Genomic DNA, 27,934 nt, shown 5'->3' with positions numbered 1-27,934 from the left:
ACTTTGACGACAGATGGTTTCAAGTGGCTGAAGGAAATTCGTTAAATCCCATCGATCCTTTCCAATCCCTCTCTGACATTTCGTAAAACCTACTCGATTCGTCGGAGTCAATAAAATTCTGGGTGTAAAGAACAGGAAAAAAAGGTTTATCCGAAAATCTACATTGGAGTTGAGATTTTTTCACGTGTACGTTATGAGAAGTTTTCGAAGCATTTGATCTCTTGCAGAAAAACATTATTTTCGGAAAAACCTCAAATAGAATCGCTCGAATTTTTGCATAACTTTAAATTCATATGCAATTCCCACTTCTTTTATCAAACCAATTTTCAACAGAAAACTAATTTATATGAATTTTCTAGAGAATTTAAATGTAAACAAAAACTTCCATAGAATTAATTTGAGAAGAAATTTTTTAATTATAGACAGATGTCTCCAACTGATGATAAAAATCCGTTAAATCCTATTGACTCTGCGTTATCCCTCCGTCATCTATCCGATGTTTCCCAAAAAGCCAGTCAATTCGACGAAGTCAATAAAATTATCGGCATGAAAGAAGGATCGAAAAAACGTCTATCTGAAAATCCTCATCGAGAAGTGCGTGATCGTGTCGAAAGAGATTTACCGTAGGGGTTTTGTTTTCACTTGGAGTGGATGCCAGGGATGCTGGTACTTGAGGCGAGGGCCTTAGCTCCTTCTTTCGCGTGTCAGGGGAAAATGGTAACGACGTAGGGGTCGTGAAAAGCCCGAGGAAAGGGTCTCGAGGGGAAAAAAGGGTTCGGCATTTTTTCGGGAGCATTATCGAGATCGCAGGGCGTGGCGGCGATAATGTTTCAATTGGCACGACAATTTTTTTTTCATTTCAACCCCGATTTTCTTATTGCTATTATTTATTAGAGACATTTTTTGGGTTGAGATACTCGAGAGGGAAATCAAAATGTCCCAGTTTTTTTTTCATTCGGGGCTGGCAATTGAGTCGTATGTACTTTTTTTTCATTTGACGAAGTAAATGGTTTAGAGATATGTCAAGAAGAAGGCGCCGAATTATATATTATACGACTACATAATTATTCTCATATCTCTTCTACAACTCACAACCTCTTTGTCGTCATCCAGTTGTATCAAAATAATATCTAAAATATTTTTCACAAAAGTGACGAGTTCAACAGAACTTTCTCTGACTCTTTTAACAAAAAAAATTATATCTTGTCAAGTGCAATAATTATTCAACTGTGTAGAAACAAGAGTTCGCAATAATTATATAAGTTGCATGACCAGAAAACTATTAATATGTCCCCAAATAAACAGATGAAAATTTTTCGGAAGTTTTACGAATGACTCTCTGCTCCGATGTGCCATTTTTTTCGTAATTTTCACACGACATCTACAGCCAGCCCTGTTGTCCTCCTATCCGATACACTTCACCAAAATTTCACAATGCAAAAGTGACTATTTCATTGATGTTTAGATTGATTCCGAGGGGGTGAGAAAGCGAAGAGTCACACCTCAAACACCGAAAGATGACCGTGCGCTATTTTTTTTCCCCAAAAAAGGGGTTGCACCGTACAATCTATATTTTCCCTTTTCCGTAACAGTTTCCCCCTGTCGGTCCCCACACTGGGGGATACTGACACATATCAATAAATGCATTCACGTAAAAACTGGAACTGTCAGCGCAATCTGTTCAGGCATTTCCACATATGCCCCAATTATAGCTGTAATTACGGATATAAATCACATTTTCAAAAAAGCGTCAATCAATCTCACTGTCCAATTTCTTTATACAGTATTTTCATGTACTTTTTGTAGCGTTATTATGAAAACTGATTTTATCTAACGAAAAAAAGTTGAAATAATCATGAACTCCCAGACCGCACGATGACCCTGCATATTTCCGGAAAAGGGGTTGACACGTCTTTTTGATTTTCACTGACAATTCTCTCACCACAACTGTCACTCTGTGAATTTTTTTCATTTAGAGTGGGGAGAAAAACAGTTGTGTCACCTTTCCTTCACAGTTCAACAATTTTTCATCCTTCTGCTCTTATTTTCACGAGGAAAACAATTTTTCATTGAAATTAAGGACACACTTTGGAAAATTTTTATCTTGGAAAAATTATCTTGAAATAATATTATTGAAAATTCATAAATCGGTGAGTAAATCAACGAGAACCTACCCCTAACTCCAATTATTCCCTGATAATGAATAGTGATCAGGAAAATTAAGGGCTATTCGACTATCCTTTTTCTCCCAAGATTTATTTCTAGCCCTTGATCTACCCAAAATTAATTTCATGACATTCCCTCTGAATGTCTCCAACTATCACCTAATCTATGACATTCAATCTCTTGAAGGGGTTGCAATTCCTAAAATCCCCTTCTCAAATTTTCGTTTCACCTCATTGTTACAATTCACCTCTTCCACATTCACGCGTCTCACCGTACACATCGGGATTTTCAAAAGGGAAAAAAGGGGTGAGACGGGGAAATTGTTTACTGGTTTGGTGGCCACAGTTGAGAGAGCCGGCAGAAAAAAAGAGCCTGATGGGGAGGGGGTTGTATAATGGCGGAAAGCGTTGGGGAATAACACACGACCGATCGCTCTGCCGATTTCTTTCGGGTAGGCTCTTTCGTGATTTTTATCGGGAAGGAGGGGGGTCTAACTTCGGTATTAAGTATGAAACTCGAGGGCTTTTCAAAACGAGAAACAAGTTTCGTGGTCGAGAGCCCTAATTATTGTTACGATGAAAAAGAAGGGTCCGGGGATTATTATTCTTTTTTTTTGATGCCTTATTATTCGTTTTTTTCGCGGGGCTTTGCTGCTTCGACGTTTAAGATCTTGACAGGATTGAGGATTGAGGATAGAGAACTGTTTTGTCAATATTTATTCAGGAAAAAAGGGTTATACACGCGGAGGGAAATATTCTTGAAAAATTACGTCCCTATTCCGTAATCTGCCAGTCAAAACGGTAATCGGTAAATTTTACGGAATAGTTATGTATTTTTTCACTGAACATTCCATATTTTTTCTTGAACCTCCTACAGTTTTCCTAAAAGTTCACTGAAAAAGTGCGTAACTGTTCCGTAATTTTTACCGCATATGCATCTCGATTCTAATTGTTTCCAGAATTTTCTCTCCGTGCAGACAAAAAAAATAAAAAAGCTTTCATTCTGAAGTAAAAGTCGACCCCTTACCGCAAGATGTAGCTCCTCCATTGTAATTCATAATATTCAAATGATCCTGCCCACTGGTCATTATGCTCATTGACGCATGCAACTCCCGCAAAAGAGACTTCCAATCATGCCCAATGTAAGGAGAGGTTTCCTCTTACCTCCAGCCCACAAGTCACAGCCTCCCCAAAGGCTTTTCATCAACAATACCATTCCATTATGCAAATTACCATCGAACTCCATCGACCCCTGACTCTCAACCGGCCCTTGTACTCGCACGTGACCGTTCTACCAAAAAACCCAAACTATCAACTTCCTTGATCTCTTCTCCACCTCCCTCTGGCCACCAGTTGACAAATCAAAAACACACTGAACCCTAATTTGGGATGGAAAAGAGCGAAATGAAGGGAGGGGACAATGTGACTCCTTTATTTTCCGTTAAATACTCTTGTGGCTTTGACTACACACGTGCTCGGTGTTTGTCTCGGATGGTTATTGGTTAATTCAATGTGACAGGGTATCCAAGGAACGAGACAGCGTCTTGTCTGCCTGTCTCAAGGGACACTTTAATGCTTTGAAAACGTATCTGCGTTGAAAACCCTCTGTTTCCGCTACCGAAATAAGTGCACACCGTCCGGGAAATTGTCATTTCAACCGCAGTAAAAAAAACTTTCAAATCGGCGAAGTGGTAAAACGAGATGAATTCTCTTATCTCTCACCCCAGTTTTCGGGCAACAACCCCGAATCCAAGGGAAATAGCGAAATGATAGTCATTACATTTTTTCAAGAACATATTTCGCTCCACAAAAAAAGGTGGAATAAAAATTTTGCTATCTCCCCTCGATTTCGAGATATTCCTCAAAAACTGGTCCAAAGTGAAAAGTGACTTATCCCAGTTCACCATTTCAGTAGTGAATTATGATATTAAGGCATGCAAACTGCTCTGGAATTCTAAATGAGACCCAATCCATCTGTATTTTTTTGTTGAATTGGGCCTTATCTGCCAGAGCGGCATTCAGACTGCCCGGAATAGTAGAAAAAATAGTTCACGTCATTTGGACAATCAGAATGTCCCGCAATGTGGGATTTATTTGACCACTGGCGTCACAAAAGATGATATATGCCATCTGGAATTCCTGAAAAGCCGTTGATTGTCTCTCATTAACTCGCAGTTCATCTCCATCTTTTCCTACTCCGGACTTGTCATGCGTCCAGCGTGATGGATCGGGCCAAATGGAGTTTTGGTCGTTGCAAAAGTCTTAGATCCTTAATAGCCCTCCCCTAGACAACCGAGACCACCCTCGGATGTTATATATTTTCTGCTTCAGGTGTCACTGGGCCACCCCCAATTGCTTCCTATCACGTTCACACGGTTTTTGTACTTGACCACCCTCTCGTTGTCCAAACTTTGGAGAATTTAAGACCTCCTGGAGGTTATTTATTGCCTCCCGCTATCCAAACAGATGTCAATTTAACTTTTGTTTAATATTTTCATCGTGGGAAGAAGATTTTCCGATTAATTATGGGATTTTTATTGTGGGAAAGTCAGAAGTATTCAGTAATTAATTTGTAGTAATTGATTCACTGATCCTGATGATCTTTGGCGGGCCCATTTTGCCCCTTTTTCGAAGTGAAAGATGAGCATCTTTCTCGTCAATAATTGCACAATAATTATATCCAATTATTCCGTAATTTGAAACGTGATATTTACTTGAAGTAAATCGGCAAAAAATGTTGTCATACATAATTTTTTTCTGTAATCTGTTGACACATTGAAGAGCAGTAGCAGTTGTAAAACGTTGCTATTAGGAATTCCCACTCGACAACCAGAAAGTAATGAAAAAAAAAACGCATAAATACGCGTCCCCAACGGAGAAGGTATCGTAAACCACCCTCCAATTACGATTGGCTAGCCCTACGTTTTCATCCCTAATCCTTCGTTGAATGGACACCTTGACACTCTCTCCGCTTGTCGCACTCTCCCTGGAGAGAGAACCTGGTGGAAGTCTTCTGCCTTTCCTACACATGTCCAAGTCACAATACAAAAACTCTTATACGGTGGACAATGGACTGGCGAATGAATTTACGATGCTCTTCATTTTGTACTATACGACTTTGGAATAATGTGGAATTGAATTGGTGCTTCAGCCTTAGGTGTCATCAGAGAGTATTTAAAATCGTTAAGGTTGAGGTTTTTTTGGCCATTCAAATTTCGTTGACAATTGATTAAATTTATGGGAAAAAAATGGAGTCCGAGGAGTGATATTTTCAACAAAACTGTCGTTGCTGGACATTTGACGCAACTGCCAGGAAATTTTCCCTGAACTTTCCCTGATTTTTATCGAGTTCCATCATTTGCACTAAATATTTCCCACTGTGTCCCGAGTCGATCGAAGGAAAAAATATTTTTTGATTAATAATCTTGTTCTGGTGGCTGTCAAGATTCTGATCAATGATCAGCAGGAAATTCTCGACGGGAATTTGAAACCAAAAGCGGTGATTTACATGTGGTGTTTCATAGTCGCGATAAAATTTCGGTTACTAAAATCTCATACGTTTCCGATAACACTCACTCCCCTTTGAATAAACATTCATAAACCCTCGAATTATTCCGAGCCATCGAATATCACATTCTCTCATAAACAACTCCTGTAAACAAAAATCCAAAAATGCATGTCAAAAAGAAAAGAAAAGGTCAAAGGTCATAACTAACCTGGTATCACAACGGGTGGTCCTGATCTTTCTCCAGGGTCACAAACTTCTCTGAAAATGGTGCGCCTTACTCGTACCAATAATGAGCCTGTGTTCGTTGAATCAAGTCCGACCATTGTCGTGTGTACACAGATATATATTTTTTTTCCTAACATTCGTCGCCGTTGTATCGTATTATTCCTCATTGTATTTTGTCACCAACATTCACTCTCCTACTTCCACCAGTACCGGTGTAGAATTCTGTCCCGTGTTAGTAACACCTGGACGCCTTTGGTTGCCATCTTGTGGGAATGGCCAATGCCGTTTTTTGAAGGAAGAAGAAAGTGGAGAGGAGCGTGGAAAGGCATCTTTTTAGGAAAAAAAGGTACATAAATAGCCGAATAATTACGTTAAATGTTCGGGGTGGTTTTTTTTTTCGTCACGATATTCAGGTGGAGGTTACGCGTGACTCGAGGCTGATTGAAATTTATGAGACACGGTGGAGAATATCGACGGATGACACCTCTTTTTACAATCCACAAATCAGGACATTCGGAAGAAATCCCCCGGGAAAAAACTAGCGTGAAGAATTTTTTAAAAATTTTTTTCACCCCATTACTTTCTTCATGCCTTGTTGGCGCCAATTTATGGCGCAAAAAGTCGGTGATTTCTGTCAATTCTGGCAGTAATGAAAATGTTACAATTTTTGAGGATATCCGGAGCGAGGGATGACGACAAATGCACTTCTTATTTTTTCTACAATTATTTTACAAAAAAAAAAATCAGAAAAAAAATTTGGAAGCTCATATCCACGGAAAGGGTGCACTTTACGCCCTGAAAACTGAGCACTTTGCGTCGTCGGCTGACAAGTCCTCCTTCATCTCCCGCTCTTCAAAAAGTGAAAGCCAAACTCTCTTTTGCCGGAGGGTTAAAAAACGACATTTACCCTTCGGGCGGAAAAACATGACTTTCCGCCCTTGATGCACAATATCCTATTCATGTCTGTTTCCATAAATAGTTTCAACAAATAGAATTATTGCTTTCATCTTCTAGTCGAGACATATGTCAGCATAGCACTCCATCTGACATGAAAATAAAAAAATTGTCCAGTCATTGGTGAGCGATTATGAGCCCAACGCAAATCCTATGGTATAATTTAATCGACTCACCGTCGTCTCGTTTCAATGACTTCATCGAAGTCAAACAGAAGTGGATTTCACGTCAATCGAGATGTCCATATTCGTTCATAATTTTTTACAATATATCTCCCTTTTGAGGACAATGCATGGTCACATTCAGTAAATTGTCGCGACATTGTGTTACCTGTGACAGATGCATTATGGGGTCAGTGGGATTAAACTCGATGATTTCGCAGTTACCATTGTTCGTAGTTGGTCACGTGTGCATCGACGGATGCACATAGACCGCCCCAACTTTCACAATTTTTTTTTTTTGTTTCAATTTTTTAACTTCGTGATACCGATAGAGTTGAGGGTATTGTTCACCGGACACACCGTATGGCGGGGGAATAGTCCAGATCAGCCCCCAGAAGTAACAATTTTCGATGCAGTTGTGGGAAGCCGTGACAAATTTCCATTTTTAATGTCTTATTTTCCCTTTCGGGGTGGAATAAAAGCCCTTACAACTGACAACAAATTTAATTTATCTTTAATTAATTTCGCTTCATTTCGGTAATATTTTCACTCATTAATCATGAAGAGCCTCTGAATCTAGAATTATTTGCCAGAACAAAACAATTCTCAAAAATAAAAATGGAATTAATAAAATAAGAAATAATAAAAAAAAAGCCAATCTATTTATTAACTATAATGTCTGTATTAATTAAGTTCCAAAAATCTATCTCGACCGTTTTATCTGCAGAACTAGACACATTCTGAATATTTGTCTAATGAATTTAATTCTCACAAAAAAATAACTTGATATTTTTTTCTATTCAAGTTCTCATCTCTGGCTCCGCAATACAAGAATCCACTTCTTAAAAAAACGTTTATTCAAACAATCTCTCGACTCGATCCGCTGAAATAACAAAAAAAAACCTTTGACAGGCTTTATCAAAACAGGCCCACCATCTCCGCCTTCACTTGTCAAATTAACATTAGAAAAAAAATTCAATCCCTCGTCTAAACGTCCCAGCGCGAATTTCCACTCTTCAACTTGAAAAAATATTTGTGCAAACGTTCTCGACCCTTTTCCAAACACATCCCCTCGCTGTCTTTTTCCACCCCCTCCGGTGGCTAATCCACTCTTCTACCCTCTACCCCCTCGGGCCATGGAATTAATACCGCCCAGACGTAAATGAGAGACGCCAGACGATCAAAAATGACACATCAGATGGCTGAATAATAGGGGTGAAACCGTTCACTCAAAATTATCTTCAATTTTCAATATTTCCCGATCACTAGTGCCCACTTTTCCAATTGACGCCCCATTCTGCGATGTCGGATATTGTCTAGAGGATAGGGTAACCTTCACATCCCTCCAGAGCCAAAAGTACCTAATTATCCTACCCCAAAAAAATAAAAATTTCAAATTTGACCATCACAATGCTACCATTCAACCCTCAAAGGCTCCTCCGACAACCCCATCACCCCACGACTCCACTTCTAAGCATTCCAGTAATAATCACCCGGTGTCATCTCCACAATGACCATCCCCCCACCTTCAACCCCTACCAATCCACTGTGGATAACGAGGATTGCAATGAAACAGAGGAGTCAAAAAATACAACGAGAATAAATACAAGAACGTAACGAAGCTGATCAGCATTAGCTGGTGTCCATGAACCCCTTGTTCACATGTTACAGCACCCCCTCCGACGTCCGTACCACCCCCTGCCTCCCCCTCATCCGCTTCAGAGGGGAGGGGGTTGAGAGAATACATTTGACAACCCGGTTGGTGCATTAGGAATACCATGAATGCGTAATTATTCGTAACCGCTTCGCGCAGGGGGTGGAGGGCGTAACAAGGGGTCATGCTCTGTTAACGCGGGTGTTCTGAGTGCACGGGGGAAAGTGTGAGGAGGGGGTAGTGAAGTGCATGTCAGACTGCAGCGGAGTCAACAGCAAAGGGTTGGATGCATTAGGAATTGGCATGCTGCTGCTGCTGCTCTAGTCAACGGTGAAACGCCTACGTGGAGTAATTATTATTGTTACACGCGGGTTAATGAAGGATACAGTGCTGGGGGGGGTCGTGTCACAGGGTCCCCCGGAGAGTTATGGGAATATCAACGGAATTTTTTTTCCCCGTCGATTGTAGCAGAGAGGCTATCAGGAGGTTCGGGGAAATATTGTCGTAGGGGGTGGAAAGTCGTTGAAATTATTACAGGCTTTTTTTAGTTTGTTCGGTTGGATAGTCACGGTTTTGTTATGTATGCCGTACTGTCAGTTATTTTATTAAATTGTTGATAATTATTTTTCAAGATGAAGGAATAGGCAAATAGGCTTTTTTCTGTTATTACAGCGAACGTTTTTGTCGGTTGTGTAATTAATTTTGGGGTAAGAAATGCGGAATTTTCATTAATTTCAATTTTCTTACGGTAGTCTGGGCCCCAAATGTTTTTTTCCGTTAAAGTTCGACGTTATCTAGTAGAATTTTCTTTTTATTCTACCGACCATAACGGAATTAAATTCAAATTATTCGGAATTAATATTTCAAATTGATGAATTCAGTCTTTTTAATGGATGATGAGCAAATTGAATATTAAAGGATAAAATCTCCTATCAGCGTCATCAGAGCAGAAGGCACTTATGACGTTGAAATAACCTAAATGCGAGTAAAAAGACCACTTGGGAAGGTATTCAAAACGTTATTAGCTGCAATCGTATGTATGACAGGTTAATGGTCTTCGAGTGTGGTGAGTGGAAAATTATGCGTATAAGTTTTTGTCGTTGCGCTTCGGTGGTAGTGGAATTGAATTCACTCAGGGGCGATTTTTTTTTCTCTCTCTCTTCTAGTTCGCTGTGTTCGTGGTGGGTCACGCCTTTTGCCAGCTGACCACGCGCGTGTCTCGCAACTTCCGAAACTGTAATTTTCTTGTTCCGATGTTGGAAATTACTCCCGCGCATCCGTTGGAGGATTTTCTGACGCCACATGTGGACGAAGGGCCCATAACTTAATTATTATAATTATTCAAAGGTATTTTTATTGATTTTTTTTTGCGGAAAAGTGAATTTTGGAGTTTTGGCTTATGGATTTTTTTTTCTACATCTCTTCATCGATTTTTCCTCATTCCCTTGAGTGGATTTTTGAATAATGGTTTTCCTAATTAAAAAATGTGAATCTCAATGTCAAGCGCACCGGTGACAACAATTATAATACTCCAAAATAAGACTGACAAATTACAACCCATTAATACATATCCCACCAACATAACCAGTAGAAAACATCTCCCACCGCATCCCCGGAAGTCGCATGTTCGGTGAATCAGTCGAACAGCAGCCGCAACATGGTGTTAAATACAGAAGTTGAGGTTCCGGGTGGGGAGGGGTTGATGTAAAATTATCTGCGGTTCCGTCATCTGCGGTTTTCAAAGAGGAGACGGAGATATCAGAGGACGAGGGGAGGGGTAAATCCATGGTAGACTCGCTCATCGTTACTTTCCGCTGCTAATTGACGGGGATGACGCATTACCCCTATAATTGGTCCAACGACTCGCGACAGGACTCCTTAAATGAAAACTGAAAAATGGAAAAATGTTGAAAATTGAGACAAGATATCACTCAAATATTTTTTTTCATTTTTTAATTCCGCTCACATTTTATAATTGTTTCCTTACTCACTCTAATCATTCCTTTCCTCAAAATCTCTTCGACAATTTATGGGAAAGGGTAAAAAAAATTACTAGACTATTTTGAAAACAAAATTTAAAGAAGTATGAAAAATAAACAACATAAATAAGTCCTCTTTGTCCCTCAAACCGCGTCACCATTTCGACACGTGCTAATTTCCAATTTTCCCCATTAAAAAATCATTAAATATCTCACATCCCTGTGATTACCCTCCGGAAACCTCCTGGCACCTCCACTGGGCTTCTCCCCCATTGTCCCGAAGACCCCGTAGAACTTTCCCGGAGAAGTCCCACAATTATCTCACCATCAAACCCCTCAGACTGACAACAAACCTCTCAACCTCCCACTTCGCAACTTATTTACCCTGAAAAACCCGTCTCATAAAAATGTCACTGTCCCCCAGCAGGCCCCGCTGCCAAAGTGCCGAACAAGATCCGTGACAAAATCACGAAAGTCGTCTAATTCATCTTCTCCCATTGTCCTCCAATTATCTCCGGTAGTAAGGACATTTTTAATCCCACGGAATTTTTCATACTTTCCGTTTTTAAAATTTAGATCATCGTCACGGTGGCCTCGGACGATGACCGCAGATGTGGTCACTTGGGGCCCGAGAAGACTATTGTCAAGTCTCGCGCCAAGTAAAATGCCCAACCCCAGCCTTTCCAAGGACACATTCACGCAGGAACAAATAGAGAGAAAACGTCTTTTACTCGCGATTTATTCCCTTTTTGGTATTCTCAGGACGCATGGTATGATATACCGCACATCCACCGGGTCGAATTTACAATATATTCGGCTGGTGGGGTTTCAAAAGAGGGCGATTTGTCCGGTGAAGATACACTTATGACGATTCGTTGGACTCTTCAAGGACATCATTGGAAATGTTTCATTTATCGTGAGGACGAGGGGTTGAAATTTACATGGACATTGACTCCTGAATTTTCGAGTGTAAAATCATCAGTGGGAATCGAAATTACTTCTGCACAAGAGCTTTATGCTGCACGTGAGAATATTTGATGAAGGGGATCAGATTTATTTTGTAGTAAATCAATTCAATGAAGTTGTGCTACAGACGAAGGTTGGAGATAGAGCGAACAAAGTTTCTAGGAGTTTGCGATCACTTCAAGAAGTGTGGGAGATAAATAAATGAAGAATTCTCCTCTCTGGTGTTATATTATCTTGGCAGCTCACCAAGTAGATGCCACCGAGTTAACGATAAGCGTGAAGAAGAAATTTGGGGAGAGATCATTTTTTTTTATTTCAAACTCACAGCTAGCGACCCCATTCGCCCACCCCCAGTTTCATATAAATTTTCTTTAGAGGCCAAATCATGTAAAAAACTACAATTTTTCTATTGAAAAAAAATCTGATAAATGATCCATTCCTTCTGCCATATCTCTCAGTCACATGTCCAATTTTTCATCAAACCCAGGGCACGAATAAAATTCATAACTGACGATGACTGCACAATTCTCAGAGAAAAAAAAAACAACATCGAAGGAGGAAACCGCGCGTGCCGCATTTCAAAGGCAAAAACGATTTTCCCTGTCGGCACATGCATGTTTACCCAGGTCTCCATGAAAAGTCGTCTGAAAGGAGAAAAAAAAACTCCTGCACAGGCATCAGAATGGAAGATTTCATTATGCGAGTCACTCCCAGTAGCAAGGGAATAGATAATAAAAGATATCCCGTGGAGGAGGGGTGGTATTTTGATGATGAATGTCAACATTCGGGCACAGGAATGGCACTGGGGTGGAGATTCTGACGCCCTTTTTTTCGTTCAAGGACTCCAGGGAGCAACTGTCCGATCATCCCTGATGGTCCTTGGGGCCTCCTCGTGTTACGATATTGCTGCGGATGCACTCTTATTAATGATTCTATGATGATGTTCCTGGAGTCGATATTGGAGTTGATTTACACTGGGTACACGTTTTTTAGTATTTGGAAGGAGGGAGGGAATGGTCTCCACAAAACAGAAGTTTTTTAAGATTTTTTTTCATCGGTGAGAATGAATTAATGATCGCGGATTGTCACTTTCTCGGGGATTACGGGGGTCTCGGGGAGGTTGAGGAAGCCTCGAGTCATTTTCATGTGAAGCAATGGTTTCTTATGGAAAAGGGAAAATTCTCCTGACAAATCCCCAGTTTTTTAAAATTTTTTTTTGGGGAACTAATGATCGCAGATCACCACCTTTTTAGACCTGTGTTGATAGTCTTGGGATCATTATAAGAGATTCGAAGCATTTTTTATGACCCCAAGTTTTTTAATAAATTCTTCTGAGAAGGGGAAACTTTCTGACAAAACAGAAGTTTTTTTAGCCTTTTTTCTTGAGTTTACAGAATTAATGATGACGGATTATCACGTTTTTTTAAAGCACCCACAGGTATTGAGGAAAAATTGTTTTTCATTTTCGTTGACAAGGGAAGAGTAGTCCTGACAAAACAAACGGTTTACCACAATTTTTTTCATCTTATCCCACCGTAATTAATGATCCAAAAATTTTTTGGTTCCGCCAAAGTTTTTTTTACCCATTTAGGGCTGCTCTCTGTGGCAAAATTTCTTACACTGAATTTTCTGTAACAATTGATGAACAGAATTTTCTTTTGTGCTCGGGTCAGTAACGTCTGATCCTTTATGTCGTGTTCTTGGGAGATGTTCAAGGTTCTAGTTGACAAATCGAGGGTACCAGGGTGGTTTCAGTGGGACGTCTGGAGATCGATCATGTCATGAAGAAACGTGACGGGTGGTGTCGAGTTCCATATTCTAAATTGTGGTAAATGTTTTGATATTATTGGCTTTGAGGATTAGCTGGCCTTGACCGATTGGTCGTTTTTTCTGTCACTTTTGCACAGAAATTTGTGGATCTACGGAACGTCAAGGTCTCCGTCTCGAATGCGATCTAATGAGTTTTTCGTTTTGAAAGAATGACGTTTTGAATGACTCCAATGCCTGGAAAATAATTCGAAAATTAAGGGCATAGATCTTGCGACTGTCCTATGCCTCGCGATTGTCCCAACGAGCCCAAATCACTTGACTGTAAAATACCTCTTCATCATCTGGCTCGAATCTCTCAACAGCTCCTCGAGGATTTTTCGCTCTTAATTGGATCGTCGCATTTTCCCCACCAAAGAAGATAGAAAAAACCTGTGAAAATAAAAAAAAAAACAAAGACTCTCAGCATCTGCGCGGATACCGAACCCCAAATTTTTTCACCTATTTTTTTTACTCCCCGTGTATCAAACACTGGACACTGTCCAGAATGCAGTGCGAACAGGCTCTTTCACGTGCTTTCACCCGAAGACACTGATCCTCATGGTTCATGAGACACAGATAATGGTGTTGAGGGGAGGAGGGAGGTGAGGAATAAAAGAAATCCACACACGTCGCCTGTCCGGTGGAACGAAAAAATCTGTATTAGGAGGGAATGAAATCCATATTTCCCACGAATTGCGAGAGGGGTCCGAGTTGTTTGATGGAACCAGTGACGAGACACTGACGTGGATACGTCAACGAGGGCTTCAACCCCCGGATGAAAACGATTCAATTTTTGACGTTGGAATTTAAAAAGTTGTCTGAATGAACTTCATACTAGGAGTGCCAGTTACTTATTTCTTTTGTTCAGGTGGGGATCGATAATTTTGGTACATTCGTGATGTAGTAGTCGAGCGGCGAAGGGATGAGAATTTTTTCAAACATTTTTACTGCATTTTTGGCGAATAGTCTAGTGAAATGCGATACAGGTGACAGTGTATTGATCATAAAAAATACATTTCATCTTTAACTCGCAGTCATTTAATCACGTTCCGGTGAAATTTAGATTCTCAGTGGATTTTTCATGATGAGTTTTAATGGTGAAAAAATGATTATTAAAGAAGAGCATTCCGTTGGAAAAAATAAGTATTACAACATTCTTGAATGTAAAATTCTGAGGGAAAGTTGACGAGAGTGAAAGGTTAAAGTATGTTTATTAATAAAAGACGCGGGGAGTCGAGATTATCCGGCTGACGGTGACTTTTACTTTTTGCGTTACGTCTTTTTGCTATTTTTGACATGAGATAATATTTAAATAGGTATCAGCTCGTAATTATTGATCATAAAGTAATTGAATGGCATATCCTAATCCGGAGCCAAGGCCGTCAGCATTCTTCTGCTATTCGCAATTATTTATTACATTGAACCCAGAAAACCCGGAAATTTCAGTTTTTTTCCTGAGCAAACAAAACATTCCGGAATGTATCGTTTATTTGACAATCATAATTCCTATTATTACATTTTTTGCGCTGATAAATATATCTAAAAAGTACCCTTCAATCCACTGAAAGCTCCATTCACCCTTATTTTGCTTGGAAAACGAGCTTCGCTCAGGGCAAACAAAACGCCCCATAAATCCACGACGTTAGTAAACCGCTGAACATAAAATGTTTTTTATTACATTGAAAAAAATGATGGCACTGAATCGTTCTGGACTATTATAAATATATCGAAAACTTTATTGCCCCCATATGTTCATCTCACACATTTACTGCTGAATATGGATTTATTGGTTCAATTATTAAATCTGTAAATCTACCTCAATTCCGGAGAATCCAATTTGAATCAAAAGAAACAATTACTGTTTTTATTGAAAAAAATATATCGATGTTTTTATCAAACCCGTGTATTCGTTAAAAATAATTATAATTCAACTTTGTATCGCTCGTACTATTTTTTGTTATTAATAAAACTCTAAATTTATCATTTCTTCAACCATAAAAGAATCATTCTCCCATTAATGTTTTTTCACTGATAAACATTCTGAAAAAATCCCTAAAGACGCACTAATCCCCAAAAAAAAAACTATTCACCCCTGTGCCCCTAAACTAGAGCTCCTCCTCAGAACAAACAAAACCGTCCCATAAATCCACAATATCTGTTCAACTGAACCAAGATTTTCCTCACCATAAACCCCCCAAAAGTTGAATTAAATTGCAATCCAGCATCTTTCATGCGCCTCACGTCCACTGATGCGTAAAAATTCATTCATTAAATTGATATCAAAACCACTTTTCCCACGGAATTATTGAGTTAGCCCTAGAAAATAATGAAGAAAAAAAATTCTCCCCCTCCGTGGCTAGTCTCCGGTGATGTCCACCGTGCGTATAAATCACCGATCCATGTGGTGGACCCGTGCCTCCAAAAAATGTAAAAAACATACGAGAAAAAATTTTCGCGCACAAAAGATTTTTTTTTTTCAAACTCTAATTTCATTATATTTAGCATTTTCCCGGGCGCTCCCCATGTTTTTTCCTTAGTTTTATGCTTTCGGTGTGGAAAAAGGTGATAAACTATTTTTAAAAAATCGGTGAAAAATTGGAGCGATGGAGAGGGCAGACACAATCGATCTCATGGTCAGGTTCATGACGGGGCAATACAGGCGTGAGATTCCGCAAAGACAAGTTGGGAGTACATCTATCATTGGGCCGATGCGAAACAAATTATTCCCAAAAAATGAGAGAATGCAAATGGGACCTGTGGAGCTATAAAAATGGGTGTTTTATTCTCATGCCCACTTTCAGATATTTTGAAAATTAAAAAAAAATATCGAGGGAGCTTGAATGCTATATTCATATTGCGCAATATTTTTCCTTGATTTTTCTAATCCGAAAAACACAAAAATATTGACAAGTCACAACAATTTTTATTCCCCAAAGTAAAATTTTTTCGTGAATATAGAAAAAAAATTAGAAAAAATTCAATATAAATTAAAAAATTCCCAAATTATTTTGCAACTTGACAATGAAAAAACAAGGCTCGTCTTGAGCATGAAAAAATATAAATAATGTGAAATAGTTATCTACGAGTTTCTCCCAATGCGAAAGAAACATAAAATGAAAACTGAAACGTTCGCCAGAGCCGTCACCCCGAAGAAAACCCAAAAAAGCATGCATGCAGACCCGCTTAATAATTCTCCCCATGGAAGCCGACGTGTAGCCGTCAGAGCGCCGCGACGCTCCCGTCCATCTACTCGTCCCGAGAATTTTATAAGTCACCCATCACCTCCACGAGCTCCTAAACAACCTCGACTGATCCCTTTAACCCTCTCCACTCCCCAAAAGCCCTCCAAAACCCGAGGAATCACAATAATTCCATCAACTGACTACAGTGTATCCCCCCGTTTATCCCGGAGAGGCCTCAGCTGTCGTCACTAACTCCAAAAGTGTCTCCTCCACTCCAAGACTCTCGTAAACGTCAAATCACCTCAGATTTTACGACAAAATCGAACAAATCCGGAGTCATAAAAACTCTTGCATAATACCACCGGGCACGTGAATGCACGAGTATTAAGGATTATTTCTGAATGGAATGCATTTGAAAAGATGAGACAAGTGGCATGGATGAGGATGTATTATATCTGAAGATGGTTTTAGATAACTTGAGATGCTTGTGAAATTCAATACTGACCGCGGTATTCGCTGGAAATGAGAGAGGACAGGGTCGTGGTTTGACTGGCGCCGCCAGCAAAAAATCACTGAATATCGCCGAAGCAAAAAATTTGCTCATTCAAAACGTTCATTTTTCATTTACCAATATTTCACTTAAAAAAAAATTAAACACGAAAATCACTACGTCAGGCTCACTATTAACACAACAAATAAGTATAAAATTAAAATTTGTTAACACAAGAAGTGTTAATTTTTCAACATTCCATAATCTATCAATAACTTCGTTCATCTCTTCTTCATTAAGTTCACAAGCTCAGAACGAACAACCAGAAGTTTTTTTATGAATATGAGAGACTCAGGGAATAGTCACACGAGGGTCACAATAAAAAAAAGTAATAATAACTCTGAACAAAAGAAAACTCAATAAAAACGAAAAAAAAAAAATCACGTGCCACCAATAATACTCCCCCAACGGAAATAAATCGCTTCCCTCCTTCTGGCAAAATCTCATTAATCCCCTAAAATCAATTAGCCCACCACTCTCCCCCTGCTATAATTAATCCCATCGTTCCCGCAATTAATTAAAATCACGCAGCAATCAGTGCATAACCCAGCCAATGATATCCCTAACCGGGTGGAGCCAAACTCTAAATCCCCACCCACTCCTAAAACGCTCTATTTCCCGTGTCTAACCGACGAAAACAGGAGCAAGATAATTGCCCCGGGACATATGTTAAAGTGAGACAGTGGCAGATCACTGTGGACCGAGGGGGATGGTGAAGACGTCAGTGTGAGAGGACTGAGAAACATTAAGCACGTCTTAACTTCACCAAAGTCAGTTGGCATTCTGCCGCCTGGCGCACGCGTCCGGGATAAAATAATCTCCGTGATTAATTTTACGTATTCATCTCCATTTAATTTTCTACCCCCCCACAGCCCCCTCTCATCCCACCTCCACCGGACCCAACCGCCCCCCGCGCTGGGGACCATGGGGGGGAGAAATGCCACGAGACACGAAAAAGCATTGACGACAGTCATTTGGCTGAATGCATTAGCAAGTCCGTGGTAAATTGGACCTGTAATTTGAATAATTCGATTAGTCTGTGAAACACGTGATACGTATAAATAACAAAAAGAGACAGAGAGAGAACGAGGAATTTTGATGGAATCGTTTAATCTGGGTCTCTGGGGCATCATGTGGGTCGAGTGAGAGAATTTAATGTTGGTTATTATCATAATTTGATGGATGAGTCGAATAATTTTTATTGGATTTATGTGCATTCTTTTTCATTCTATTTGATATGGAATTAAGTGGGGTAGAATCGTTTGCCTGGTGAGAGTCGTATTGGTGAATATTTTTTTGGAAGTTTTTTTTAATAAAAAAATGTTGGACAATGAGAACAGTGGAGTGCCTACACAAGTGCCGAATCCCCACGTGCCGCAGGATTTCACGGTGTCGAGGCTGTTATCGACACCCACCCACAATCTTGGTAATTAGTACTTTCATTAATTTCCGGGGTAGTTGGTTAATTTTCGGTGGGGGATGGAGGAGATTGGAAGTGTACTAATTGAAAAGATGGGGTTTATCGAGTTAATTAGTTATCGCTCGAGTTTCTCGATTTATTTTTATGATTTTCCAGTAATTGATTTTGCAAAGAGAGAATTTGTCGCTTGGAAATTATTGGTGATTTTTTTTTCTATTGTGGATCTTTGTGAGCGAGTGTTGCGATGGTAAAATCAATCGTAAATGTGGTAACTTCCGACAAGGAATCAGTTAAATTTCCCATCTGTCCATCAAATTAATCCATGACTTTCAGGGAGTAGATTGGTAAAATTCGAACTTTTTCCTTAAATAATTGTTAATTGGATCGATTATCAATCCCACTCGACTGAAAAGTGATAGTCGACCATCCACGAAATTTGGTAATTTTTTCCACCGGTGAATCATTCCCTTCCGTTAATACAATGAAACGTTTGACATTCCATCCATCAATTCCACCTATTTCCCGACGGAAACCGCGATTTACAGCTCCTAAAACTAAGCCTGAAACCACCGCCTGGCGAATCACCACAATGATTAAATTAATGATAAAATGTGGTAACCCCCGTTAGCTCAATCGGTTAAATGGTTCTGATAATCTGATGATGTAGGTTCAAATCCTACACGATCATTATTCAAGAATTACAGCATTGACGCGCCACTCTTATCAAACTGAGCAATATTTTTATTCGCGAATTCCTTTCATTCCCTAAAAAATCCCAACAAATCCATGGAATAGCCTTCACTACCTTCAACCCTTCACACGTAGGAAAAATTACATGCCTGTTCCGTTCTGCCAGTGAAAACAATATTCAGTCAAAATTAGGGAACGGTTACTCCCTTTTTCAGTGAACTTTGAGAAAAAAGTCCCAAAAATATGGAACGTTCGGTGAAAAAATGTGTAGATCTTTCATAATTAAAAAAAAAACGTTCTGCAACCTGAAGACAGGAGATTCATCATCCACGGGGTTTCCCAGTCCCTCGCAATTTCCCCGAGTGGAAAAAAATCAATTCAGTTCTCAAAATCAAAGTACCTCACAGCAAACAAAATTGTCGACTCCCAGGAAGCCCTGTAAGACCCCTAGCAATCAATCCATAATCATCAAAACTCATCGAAATCGCGTAAATCTCCGTGAGGCTCTTCTTCAAGGCGTTTGATTGGGTCTAAATAACGCGTTTCGTTCACGTCATGCTGCTCGTATTATGCCGCTTTGATGATTGCCCAAGCACAGTGGGTGCCATTCAGAAAATCCGCGTGTCTGCCCCTTTCTGCGTATATCGCACCACCGAATCGTTGTTCGTCTCTCAGTCACATTCTCTCATTTTTTTTTTTATTAACGCTCGACTTACCCCAGTCGGCGCGTCGAGTGTTCTCGCCTCAGCAGAACAGACCGTCACGAGTCGAATGCAGACACCCTCTGGCCCATTTGCCACCACAATTCCACGAGTCACTAGAAACAATTCGCCTCAGTTATGCTCAAAAAATCGTCACTCCTGGGGTTTTTTTGTTTTTATTTGTTAATTAAGATATATTTTTTTTTATCTCTACGTGGGGGATGTAGACTGCAGTGACGCGAACGGAGGGGGTAGACGACCCAGACGGAGTAGAACAACATTCTCTGCCCAGCAATTGGCTGCTCTCGAGAGAGTTTTCGAGAGGACACATTATCCTGACGCTTTTGTTAGGGAGGAATTGGCGACTAGAGTGGCGCTATCCGAAGCAAGGGTGCAGGTATTATTTTTATAATAAACAATTTTATTTACTAACGTCACTAACTCAGAACGAGGGGAGGAAACTGTCATAGTCACCCCAGGATCAATTGATCGTTGCCAATGCCTCATAAATGGTTCGCTCTTGGAGGGTTTTTTTGGCAATGCAACAATGTTGAAATAATTTGTCATTTGCCAGTGAATCCTTCACAAAAAGTGCAAGTGTACTCGGAGATTTTTGGAATGAACGAGACATGAGCTTGACAACTTTTTGGCAAATGTAATGAAATAGTGAGGATGAGGGGAGGACGGACAGCTAGGCAGAAAATCAGAGGAGACAGGTTGTCAGGCGGACTAGCTATCATTAGCCCTGCAGCGGCACTAGCTGAAGATACCACGCACATGCTTGCACAAGCGTATCGGGATAGTCCGGAGCACGTGTGCACACCACTGGTGGCTTTTCAGATTCCCTCTTCGTTCCCTTTTTTAAACTTGCTCATCCTCATTCTCTTGTGTGGCACGACTGCCAGGAGCCGTCACGCTGTCCCGTCGTTGCTCGTATCCGCTTCTTCCTTGTAAAAAACCAGAGAGACTGGGTAAATGAAGGAAAATTTTGAGGAGTTGGTTTTGAAACGATTTTACTCCTAGTAAATAGTATATTATTAAATATATCGACTTGACTTCAGTACTTGAGATGGATCTCCTCATTTCCAATCCTGACTAATCATGGAAATTTAATTAGAATTTTAATAGTCGGCCTCGCTGGATATACCTTCGAAGTCAACCCTGTCCGTTTGACGTCTCAATTTTTTTGCCAACAGGTTTGGTTTCAAAATCGTCGCGCTAAATTCCGCCGAAATGAGAGGAGCTCCGCCCTCAACAGAGGTGCCTCATCGACACGTGAAATTGAGACAACTTTGCCGTTAAGACCCATTAGGATTGCCCACACCCACGAGACCAACTCTGAATCGCTGCAGTCTACCCAAGGGCCCCAGTATCCCTACGGTGATTACTGGCGATCGTCTCAGGCTTATGGAGCTGTTCAGACACCCGCGAGTTGTCACGGCTTTGTTAATGGGAATCTTGGTCCCACTGGATTCAGTTCTTATCACCAGGCTGACGTTCACAATGGTATCGAGGGCGGAATGAATGGGTTAAACGCACTGAGACTTAGGGGACATCCCTACGGTGCTCCTTACTCCGCAATGCATGCCAGTATGTGACAGAATATTTTCGGTAAATGTCGAGTGCCTTCTCAAAACCAAAGAGAATTTTTTATTTATGAATAAGGATTAGGATTAGGTATTTAAGTATTGAGGAAGTCCTAATGATCGAAAATCTATTTCTTTTAGCGATAACGAACTTCATCTTATCTCGGGAGGGTGTGGTTTGAGGAGAAAATATATTTTTTTTTAATTTGTAGGAAATTCGATTCTCAAAAATAAATCTCTTGTGGCTTTTTACTATAGGACCTCTCCTTATTAAGATAATGATCAATTAGGAAACAGTGGATGATTGCGGATTCATGGTTCTCATGTTTGAGAAATATTTGATTATCTCGGTAGGGGGTGGAGACAGGAAAAAATATCGGAGTATATTTTTATAGCTAAAGGAATGCTCTACAAGAAATGTTTTATTGAATTTCTCTCTCAAACTCGTCGCTATTGAGATAATCTACGATTTGAAAACACAAAAAAATTGTTTGGGAAATTTTTACGGGATTTTTTCAGAACATACAGGGTAATTAATTAATTTAACAAAACATTTATATCGAACATTGATTTTATTATCGTGGCCAGTGACCCACGTAAAAATTATGAACTTTGTAATTCAATAAAAAGGAGGAGTGAATTAACTCGTGTAAACGACTTCGTATTGATATACATTATGTAAGCTTTGGCGGAGGTTCACATCGAGATGTCATTCATTGAAACTGGGGTAAATTCATCGATACAAGTTTAATTATGTGTTAAAAACGTCGACTCGAATCACATCCAGTGGGCTCTGAGTATATTTGGCACGTTAATTTAAAATAGTCAACAATACTTGAGTCTTCTTTCAGAAAAAATTGGATCGAAATTCTCGTTTAAATATCAGAAAATAGTAGTTTAATAAAAGTCAATATTAATAATTTCTGGGAAAAACATGACTCTTATTAATCTTAGAATAATCAACAATCTTGCATAAAGAAAGTACAAAATAGAAGAAAAAACAAAAACTAATTCACTTTCGACTTATTGTTACTAATGAAGTGGTTGAACTCGTGAAATTAATTTCATGTTTTATGAACAATAATTTTATGTTTGTCTAACTTATCTTTTCAGAACTATCGACTTTAAAGGAAAATGTCGAAAAACATTTTTTGTCTTATGAAATTTATTGGGTTGCAAGTGCGGAAAGAGCCATTTTTCGCACACAGGCATATCACATTATTTTCACACATATCGAATTTCCTCTTGGAACTGGTATTAGGAGTAAAGTGATTGTTTTTCTGCACTAAACGTAAGACCTAACTTTATGCATTCAAAATTCACTTTACCCACAATCTCTGAAAAATACGCACACAAAAACGCTTCGAAAAGTAAATTTTTGTAGGGGATATAATAAAAAATGTTTTACGACATTTTCTCATGGAGTCATTCCTTATCGAATTATTATTGTTTTTAAACCGAAGGCAATTAGGAAAACTTTTTAAAGAACCAGACGGCAGAGGAAGTGTCCAACAGCGTTAAATCTCTCATTCCATAATGTAGATTAAACGCGAGGCCAAGCCCCTTTTGTAAGGGTCAAATGGGAGAGCACAAGTCCTCGGAGCACTCCTCAACTCAGCCCTTAGATCTTGATCATTAAACGAAAGGGTTGACATGAGAGAAATGTTCTTAAGAATAAGCTCCTCCATTTAACCCTCATGATTGTTTATTCTTTCCGATCTATTTGCTCACCTCTAATTTAATCCTCACCTCTGTTTGTCAATTGAACCTCGATGAGGTCCTCCTAATGCCTCCACCCACCCCTCCCATCTGCCCCTTAATTCTACAAACATTATTTTCTCGAGGTATTTTACATTTGAAAAAATGCAGATCGTTCCACCCACAACAACTACCTACATTGGCACATGGATATAAACCTAGTACTTTATTTCAAAATTGGTTCAATAATTTAAATAACCCCACCCTTTCAGACAGTCACAAGAACGTTCTGCACAGCATTGCTCCACTCGACTTTAGATGGTACCAGATAGAAAGCCGGTGCGATTTTTGTACTGCAGGGACACTGACACCCCGATATCCAGCTGAAGGAGCCCAGTTTAGCCTCGCACTTGGGACAGTTCAGTTTGCCCTCGACGTTGTGAAGGATGTCCGGCATCCAGGCAATGGGCTCGATGAAGTAAATCTTGTCGCACATCTCGTCCGGTTGGGAGGCCTTCACCGGGAGTACTTTACCCTTATCACCTCTTCTGCTAATGTATCGCCATACGTGCTTTTGACCTGGTGCGTGAGGGAGGATGTTGCTGGCACTTGCAACTATCCTCCGGCACTTTTTGCAACGGTACACCGTTGGCTCTGGACGGACAGTTTCTAGGGCTGGATCGGGCTTTATCAGATCCACGTATGTCGATGGAAGAATCCTGGCTTTTCGAACCTTTGGGGGGGAAGGGAAGAGTCGTTTGTTTGATTTTTCCAATCAGTGAGATTTTTCCTTTCACCATAGCAAATACGGTACAAAATAAATCAGGTAAAGGAGGAGATCAGGGGCTCTTAGAAATTAAATATCCAATTTTAGGGTAAGAGCTCTCCAGGTCGATTATTTTATTTAATATTAAAGAGCAACAAAATAAAATCAAGAATACCAATCAGACTGATCAAAGATTTGACAGTAAAAACTTCAGATAAAAATATCCTCACCTTATCAGCAGCAATCTGCAGCCTGTACATTTTGAACTGAACGTTCTTAGTGTCTATCGTGCACCCCATATCCTCGTAAAGCTTCAGCTGAGCTACAAATCCCGCGTTTGGACTTACGAATCGTCTCTTGGACTTGACCAACTCTAGGGCCACATCGAAATTCATCTCATACTTTTTCATCATGTACGAGATGACGAGGGTGGATGACCTTGATACTCCGAAATAACAATGTACCAGGACCTTTCCACCAGAAGTCAGGGCTTGATCGATGAAATTATAAGAATCATCGAAGAAGGGGAGAAAATCCTCCCGCGGCATGTCCGTCAGCTGAATATACTTCACGGTCAAATCTGGAAGCAGCTGGATTCGTCTGGGTAGTGGGCAGGAATCCACTGTCAAAATGTGCGTGATTTTTGTTTCTTTGAGCCATTTGACGTCAGTCGCTGCTGTCAAATTTCCTAAGTATAAGTTGGGCTCAATCTCATCGGCACTTGAGGGACCTGCGTCGAAATCTTCGCGGGTTAATTCGGTACTTTCATATTTCGCCATTTTTGAAGACTTTTGGAATTTAAGTTTCTGGAAAAACGAGGGGACGATGAGGTCTTTGAAAATTGATTAAGAATAGCCTTGGGATTTAAATGTCCCTCAGAACATTTAGGTAGAGGGTCACAGGGTCTGGAGTAAATTGATCTTCAAGGACGCTGAAGATTTCTTAGACCTTCAGTTAAAAATTTGGGAATTCCTCTCAATTGATGCAACTGTTTTTCCGTTTTTATTTCGGAAAAAAAAACGTTTATGACCGGCAATTGGAAATCATAACAGAGTTAATGAACCAAAGATTTTCCTCAGTATTTTCTCACTTTTCAACTCCACTTATTTTTCCTCTTGATTTTTATCACTTCGTCTGCCATCAAAGACCTTTCTGATCGATTACTCACGGTTCCCACTAGGATATAAATACTTGTAGGTCAGCGGCAGCCCTTCGTTACTTACACTACTCGAGGTTATCACTCTTAAAACCCCCTTCAGTCCGCCAGTTCTTCGGCTTAATGAGCGCTCAAAGATTTAATTATTTGTGCTCCAAAACAATGATTATCTCACTTTCACCAACACGTGCTCATCAATAACATTTACGTCCACTGCTGGGGTCGGGGGTTCCCAGTCGACCTTAACCCAGATTCATCACCCACAAACACCCCCACCCCCGCTCCATCATATACGATCACTGCAATCCCCAAAAAATCCAGAAAAAAGATTCTTTGCAACGATCAAGGCATAAGCATAGGAACAACACAATTGTTCTCCACTGTCACGATTCCGGAAGCCTCCAAAATAATCAACAAAATATTCCACATGGCCCTGGGACTCTTCTATCAGCAGTTTCCGGAACTACCCTGAAATTATTGCCGGTAAAGAAATTCCTGGCTAACGTGAAGGGAGTGGATTAAAAGAAATCTATTCTCGTTCTGAAGCTGACCGACTGTTGAGTTTTACTGGCACTAGCGCCACCGCGGGTGGAACGTGAACAGAGATTAATTTTCTATTGAGCTGTACCTAGTTTCGTTGGAAATCGTTTGTAAATCACGAATATAAAAGTTTCCTCGTTTGTACATCCCCCAAGCATTGAATACAATCAAATAAAAATTCTAACAACTCCCCGCTCCAAATTCAATTATCTCCTCAAAACGGTACACAGCGCCCCGAGGAGGGCTTACCAACCTAGAGGATTACGTCAATGTTAATACTGACCCCGATGGGGAGAGGCGCCACCATCGATTTTGGCGATTGGGTGAGCTGCCCGAAAATTCGCCTGCTCATTAACCAAGTACATTAATTAGTTTTTCTATGTGCAGCCCCTCCCCCGGGCTAAGTACATTGGGGTGTTTTGTTCATAAATATCTTTCAGGTGCCCACTAATCAACTATCTCAACTTGCGAGCTTGAATCCCGAAAAGCTATGATCACCAGAAATTAATAACTTATAAGACATTCATGCAATCTTACATGAAAATTCAATGCTATAAAAAACTATCCGAATAAAAAAAATCAAATTCATGAATACTCAAGAGTTTTATTTTGTTCGTCTTCCAATATTATAATCTTTTACAAAATAATTACACAACGTTATAATTGAAAAATATAGCAATTTCTAAAGACTATTTATCTACCAACATATTCGAAAGTTCATTAATGATCAAATATACTGTGTACTAATATTGATATAGTTGCTTTGCAAACATGTCTTTCCATTGTCCTAAATTCCTCCTCTCAACCCTCTGGATAAATCCTCATAATGAAAAACAGTAATACAAAATATAGTGCAATGAGTAAATAGGCTATACATAATAAGGAGGGAATTCATCTCTATGTAACCACATTTGTTTCATCTCTCGTCTTATAAAAATCATGCCTGAAGTTGGAGTTTTAAATTGTTAAAGTACACTTATTTAGGAGATAAAATAATCTCTCTATAACATCGGTAAGGCTACAAATTTCATTATTGTTAATGTCTACGATAGAATAATATCTGTTTATTAAAAGATTTGTATTTATCTGTCTTATGGCTGTCCACGTGAGACCATTTCAGCTAGCCACATCATTTCAATTACTTAATATAAAAAGTATGATAACAAGCTGCTCAACGTATCACTATTCGGTGCTGTTAAACTTAATGAAAATATGTAGCAATAAATAATAATAAAAAAAAAGAATGTTGTATATCTGTAGATAATTGACGTTATGTCTAGGGCCAATTCTATATCCTATCAATGAAAATCAAACAATTTGTGAAAATTTTCGTCATTAATCTCAATCTTCATAAACAAAATCCTATTCTTATATCACATACATATTGAGGATAATATTTAAAAGGTTTTTGAAAATATGAGGTGAGATATGCTGCCCTTCTTTCATTGCAAGGAATGTGGATTTATCGAGTTATTAATATGATTAATTAATCTCTCTCTAATTTTTAAATTGTTGATTCTTGATAATTTTAGAATTCCTACCACAATTATTTCTTTCTTTTCTTTTACTTCAATATTATTTTTAATAGATCTGCCGTTATATCAAATATAAATATTATGTTTGATTCATAATAAATATATTTCAATGAAATACGTCGAGTAAAACTGACGACTGTACTTTGATTAGTTCATTTTAATAATCATTTTCACTAAAAAAATATTCTGAAATAATAACTAAAAAAAAATTGAAGCAATTTGATTATTCACACAAATTCTGGTAAACTCATGATTCTATACGTCATTAAAATCGATTTACAGTTGATATAAACGATTTCAAACGTTAACAAAATTCGCAAGAGTATCGCAACAAAATGAAAATCCTTTAGACTCTGGATTTTTTCATCGAATAACAGAAAATAAACAAAAAGAAAATACTGTCTTCTTCCTAATTGAAGGTATTTACATGTTTTTTTAAAATTCATCTAACTTCTAGTATTAGTGTTATTGTTGTTTGTTGGACTCAGTGGATTTCCGATATTGTCGATTTCCCTTTGGGCCCGGGATATTTTCACTTTGTCCCTGGGGGTACCATCCTCACCCGTCTCCATTGCAAACATCTTCATTTTTTCTTTGAAACTCAGCTTTTCGGGGACTTCTCCCAGGGAATTTAACTGTTGTTTTTGTTTTTCAGCCAATCGTTTTTGTCTGGGGTCTCTGTAAAAAGA

At 39.3% G+C, this 27,934-nt stretch overlaps 4 protein-coding genes across 15 annotated transcripts in view; 1 reads left to right on the top strand and 3 right to left on the bottom strand.

The window, feature by feature from the left end:
• The window catches only part of Psgef (Protostome-specific GEF), a 51,800-nt gene extending 31,761 nt beyond the window's left edge, over window positions 1-20,039 (bottom strand). The window contains exon 1 of one of the 2 annotated variants that reach the window (XM_064116617.1): window positions 19,980-20,039. Coding sequence is in view for 1 of the 2 variants with exons in the window: in XM_064116615.1 (XP_063972685.1) it covers window positions 5,882-6,065 (184 nt within the window). In the remaining variant the exon portion in view is untranslated. Of the gene's footprint in view, window positions 1-5,881; window positions 6,118-19,979 lie in introns of those variants that run through there. The other variant, XM_064116615.1, reaches the window with a different exon arrangement.
• Window positions 17,803-27,463, top strand: LOC135160313 (paired mesoderm homeobox protein 2-like). 2 transcript variants are annotated; one of them, XM_064116737.1, is made up of 4 exons: window positions 17,803-18,579; window positions 20,192-20,361; window positions 21,161-21,575; window positions 23,521-27,463. In XM_064116737.1, exons 1-3 carry the CDS (start codon window positions 18,474-18,476, stop codon window positions 21,560-21,562), a joined length of 678 nt encoding a protein of 225 aa, XP_063972807.1. In that variant the 5' UTR covers window positions 17,803-18,473; the 3' UTR covers window positions 21,563-21,575; window positions 23,521-27,463. The 2 variants fall into 2 exon arrangements, with proteins under 2 accessions (XP_063972807.1, XP_063972806.1); XM_064116736.1 differs by having other exon boundaries at window positions 17,813-18,579; window positions 21,161-27,463.
• On the bottom strand, window positions 22,104-25,367 carry LOC135160297 (dual specificity protein phosphatase MPK-4). The gene is made up of 3 exons (XM_064116703.1): window positions 25,238-25,367; window positions 24,245-24,820; window positions 22,104-23,981 (listed from the first exon to the last, which is right to left on the bottom strand). Exons 2-3 carry the CDS (start codon window positions 24,791-24,793, stop codon window positions 23,517-23,519), a joined length of 1,014 nt encoding a protein of 337 aa, XP_063972773.1. The 5' UTR covers window positions 24,794-24,820; window positions 25,238-25,367; the 3' UTR covers window positions 22,104-23,516.
• Cno (canoe) overlaps window positions 26,295-27,934 on the bottom strand; it is a 45,493-nt gene continuing 43,853 nt past the window's right edge. For all 10 annotated transcript variants that reach the window (XM_064116581.1, XM_064116580.1, XM_064116582.1 and 7 more), the window contains one exon: window positions 26,295-27,923. In XM_064116581.1, the coding sequence (XP_063972651.1) occupies window positions 27,692-27,923 (232 nt within the window). In that variant the 3' untranslated portion in view covers window positions 26,295-27,691. The remainder of the gene's footprint in view (window positions 27,924-27,934) is intronic.

Source organism: Diachasmimorpha longicaudata, chromosome 3 (assembly GCF_034640455.1).
Source record: "Diachasmimorpha longicaudata isolate KC_UGA_2023 chromosome 3, iyDiaLong2, whole genome shotgun sequence".
In the NCBI taxonomy this organism is placed as follows: Eukaryota; Metazoa; Arthropoda; class Insecta; order Hymenoptera; family Braconidae; genus Diachasmimorpha; species Diachasmimorpha longicaudata.
The sequence above is the reverse complement of the archived record's forward strand: the minus strand, read 5'-3'. Positions and strand labels throughout refer to the sequence as shown.

Coding starts and splice junctions, on each gene's coding strand:
- LOC135160297 (XM_064116703.1), bottom strand. CDS start 24,793: ATGGCGAAATATGAAAGTACCGAATTAACCCGCGAAGATTTCGACGCA. Junction 23,982..24,244: donor TGCAGATTGCTGCTGATAAG/GTGAGGATATTT, acceptor TCCCCCCCAAAG/GTTCGAAAAGCCAGGATTCT.
- LOC135160313 (XM_064116737.1), top strand. CDS start 18,474: ATGTTGGACAATGAGAACAGTGGAGTGCCTACACAAGTGCCGAATCCC. Junction 18,580..20,191: donor GACACCCACCCACAATCTTG/GTAATTAGTACT, acceptor TGGGGGATGTAG/ACTGCAGTGACGCGAACGGA. Junction 20,362..21,160: donor TATCCGAAGCAAGGGTGCAG/GTATTATTTTTA, acceptor TTTTGCCAACAG/GTTTGGTTTCAAAATCGTCG.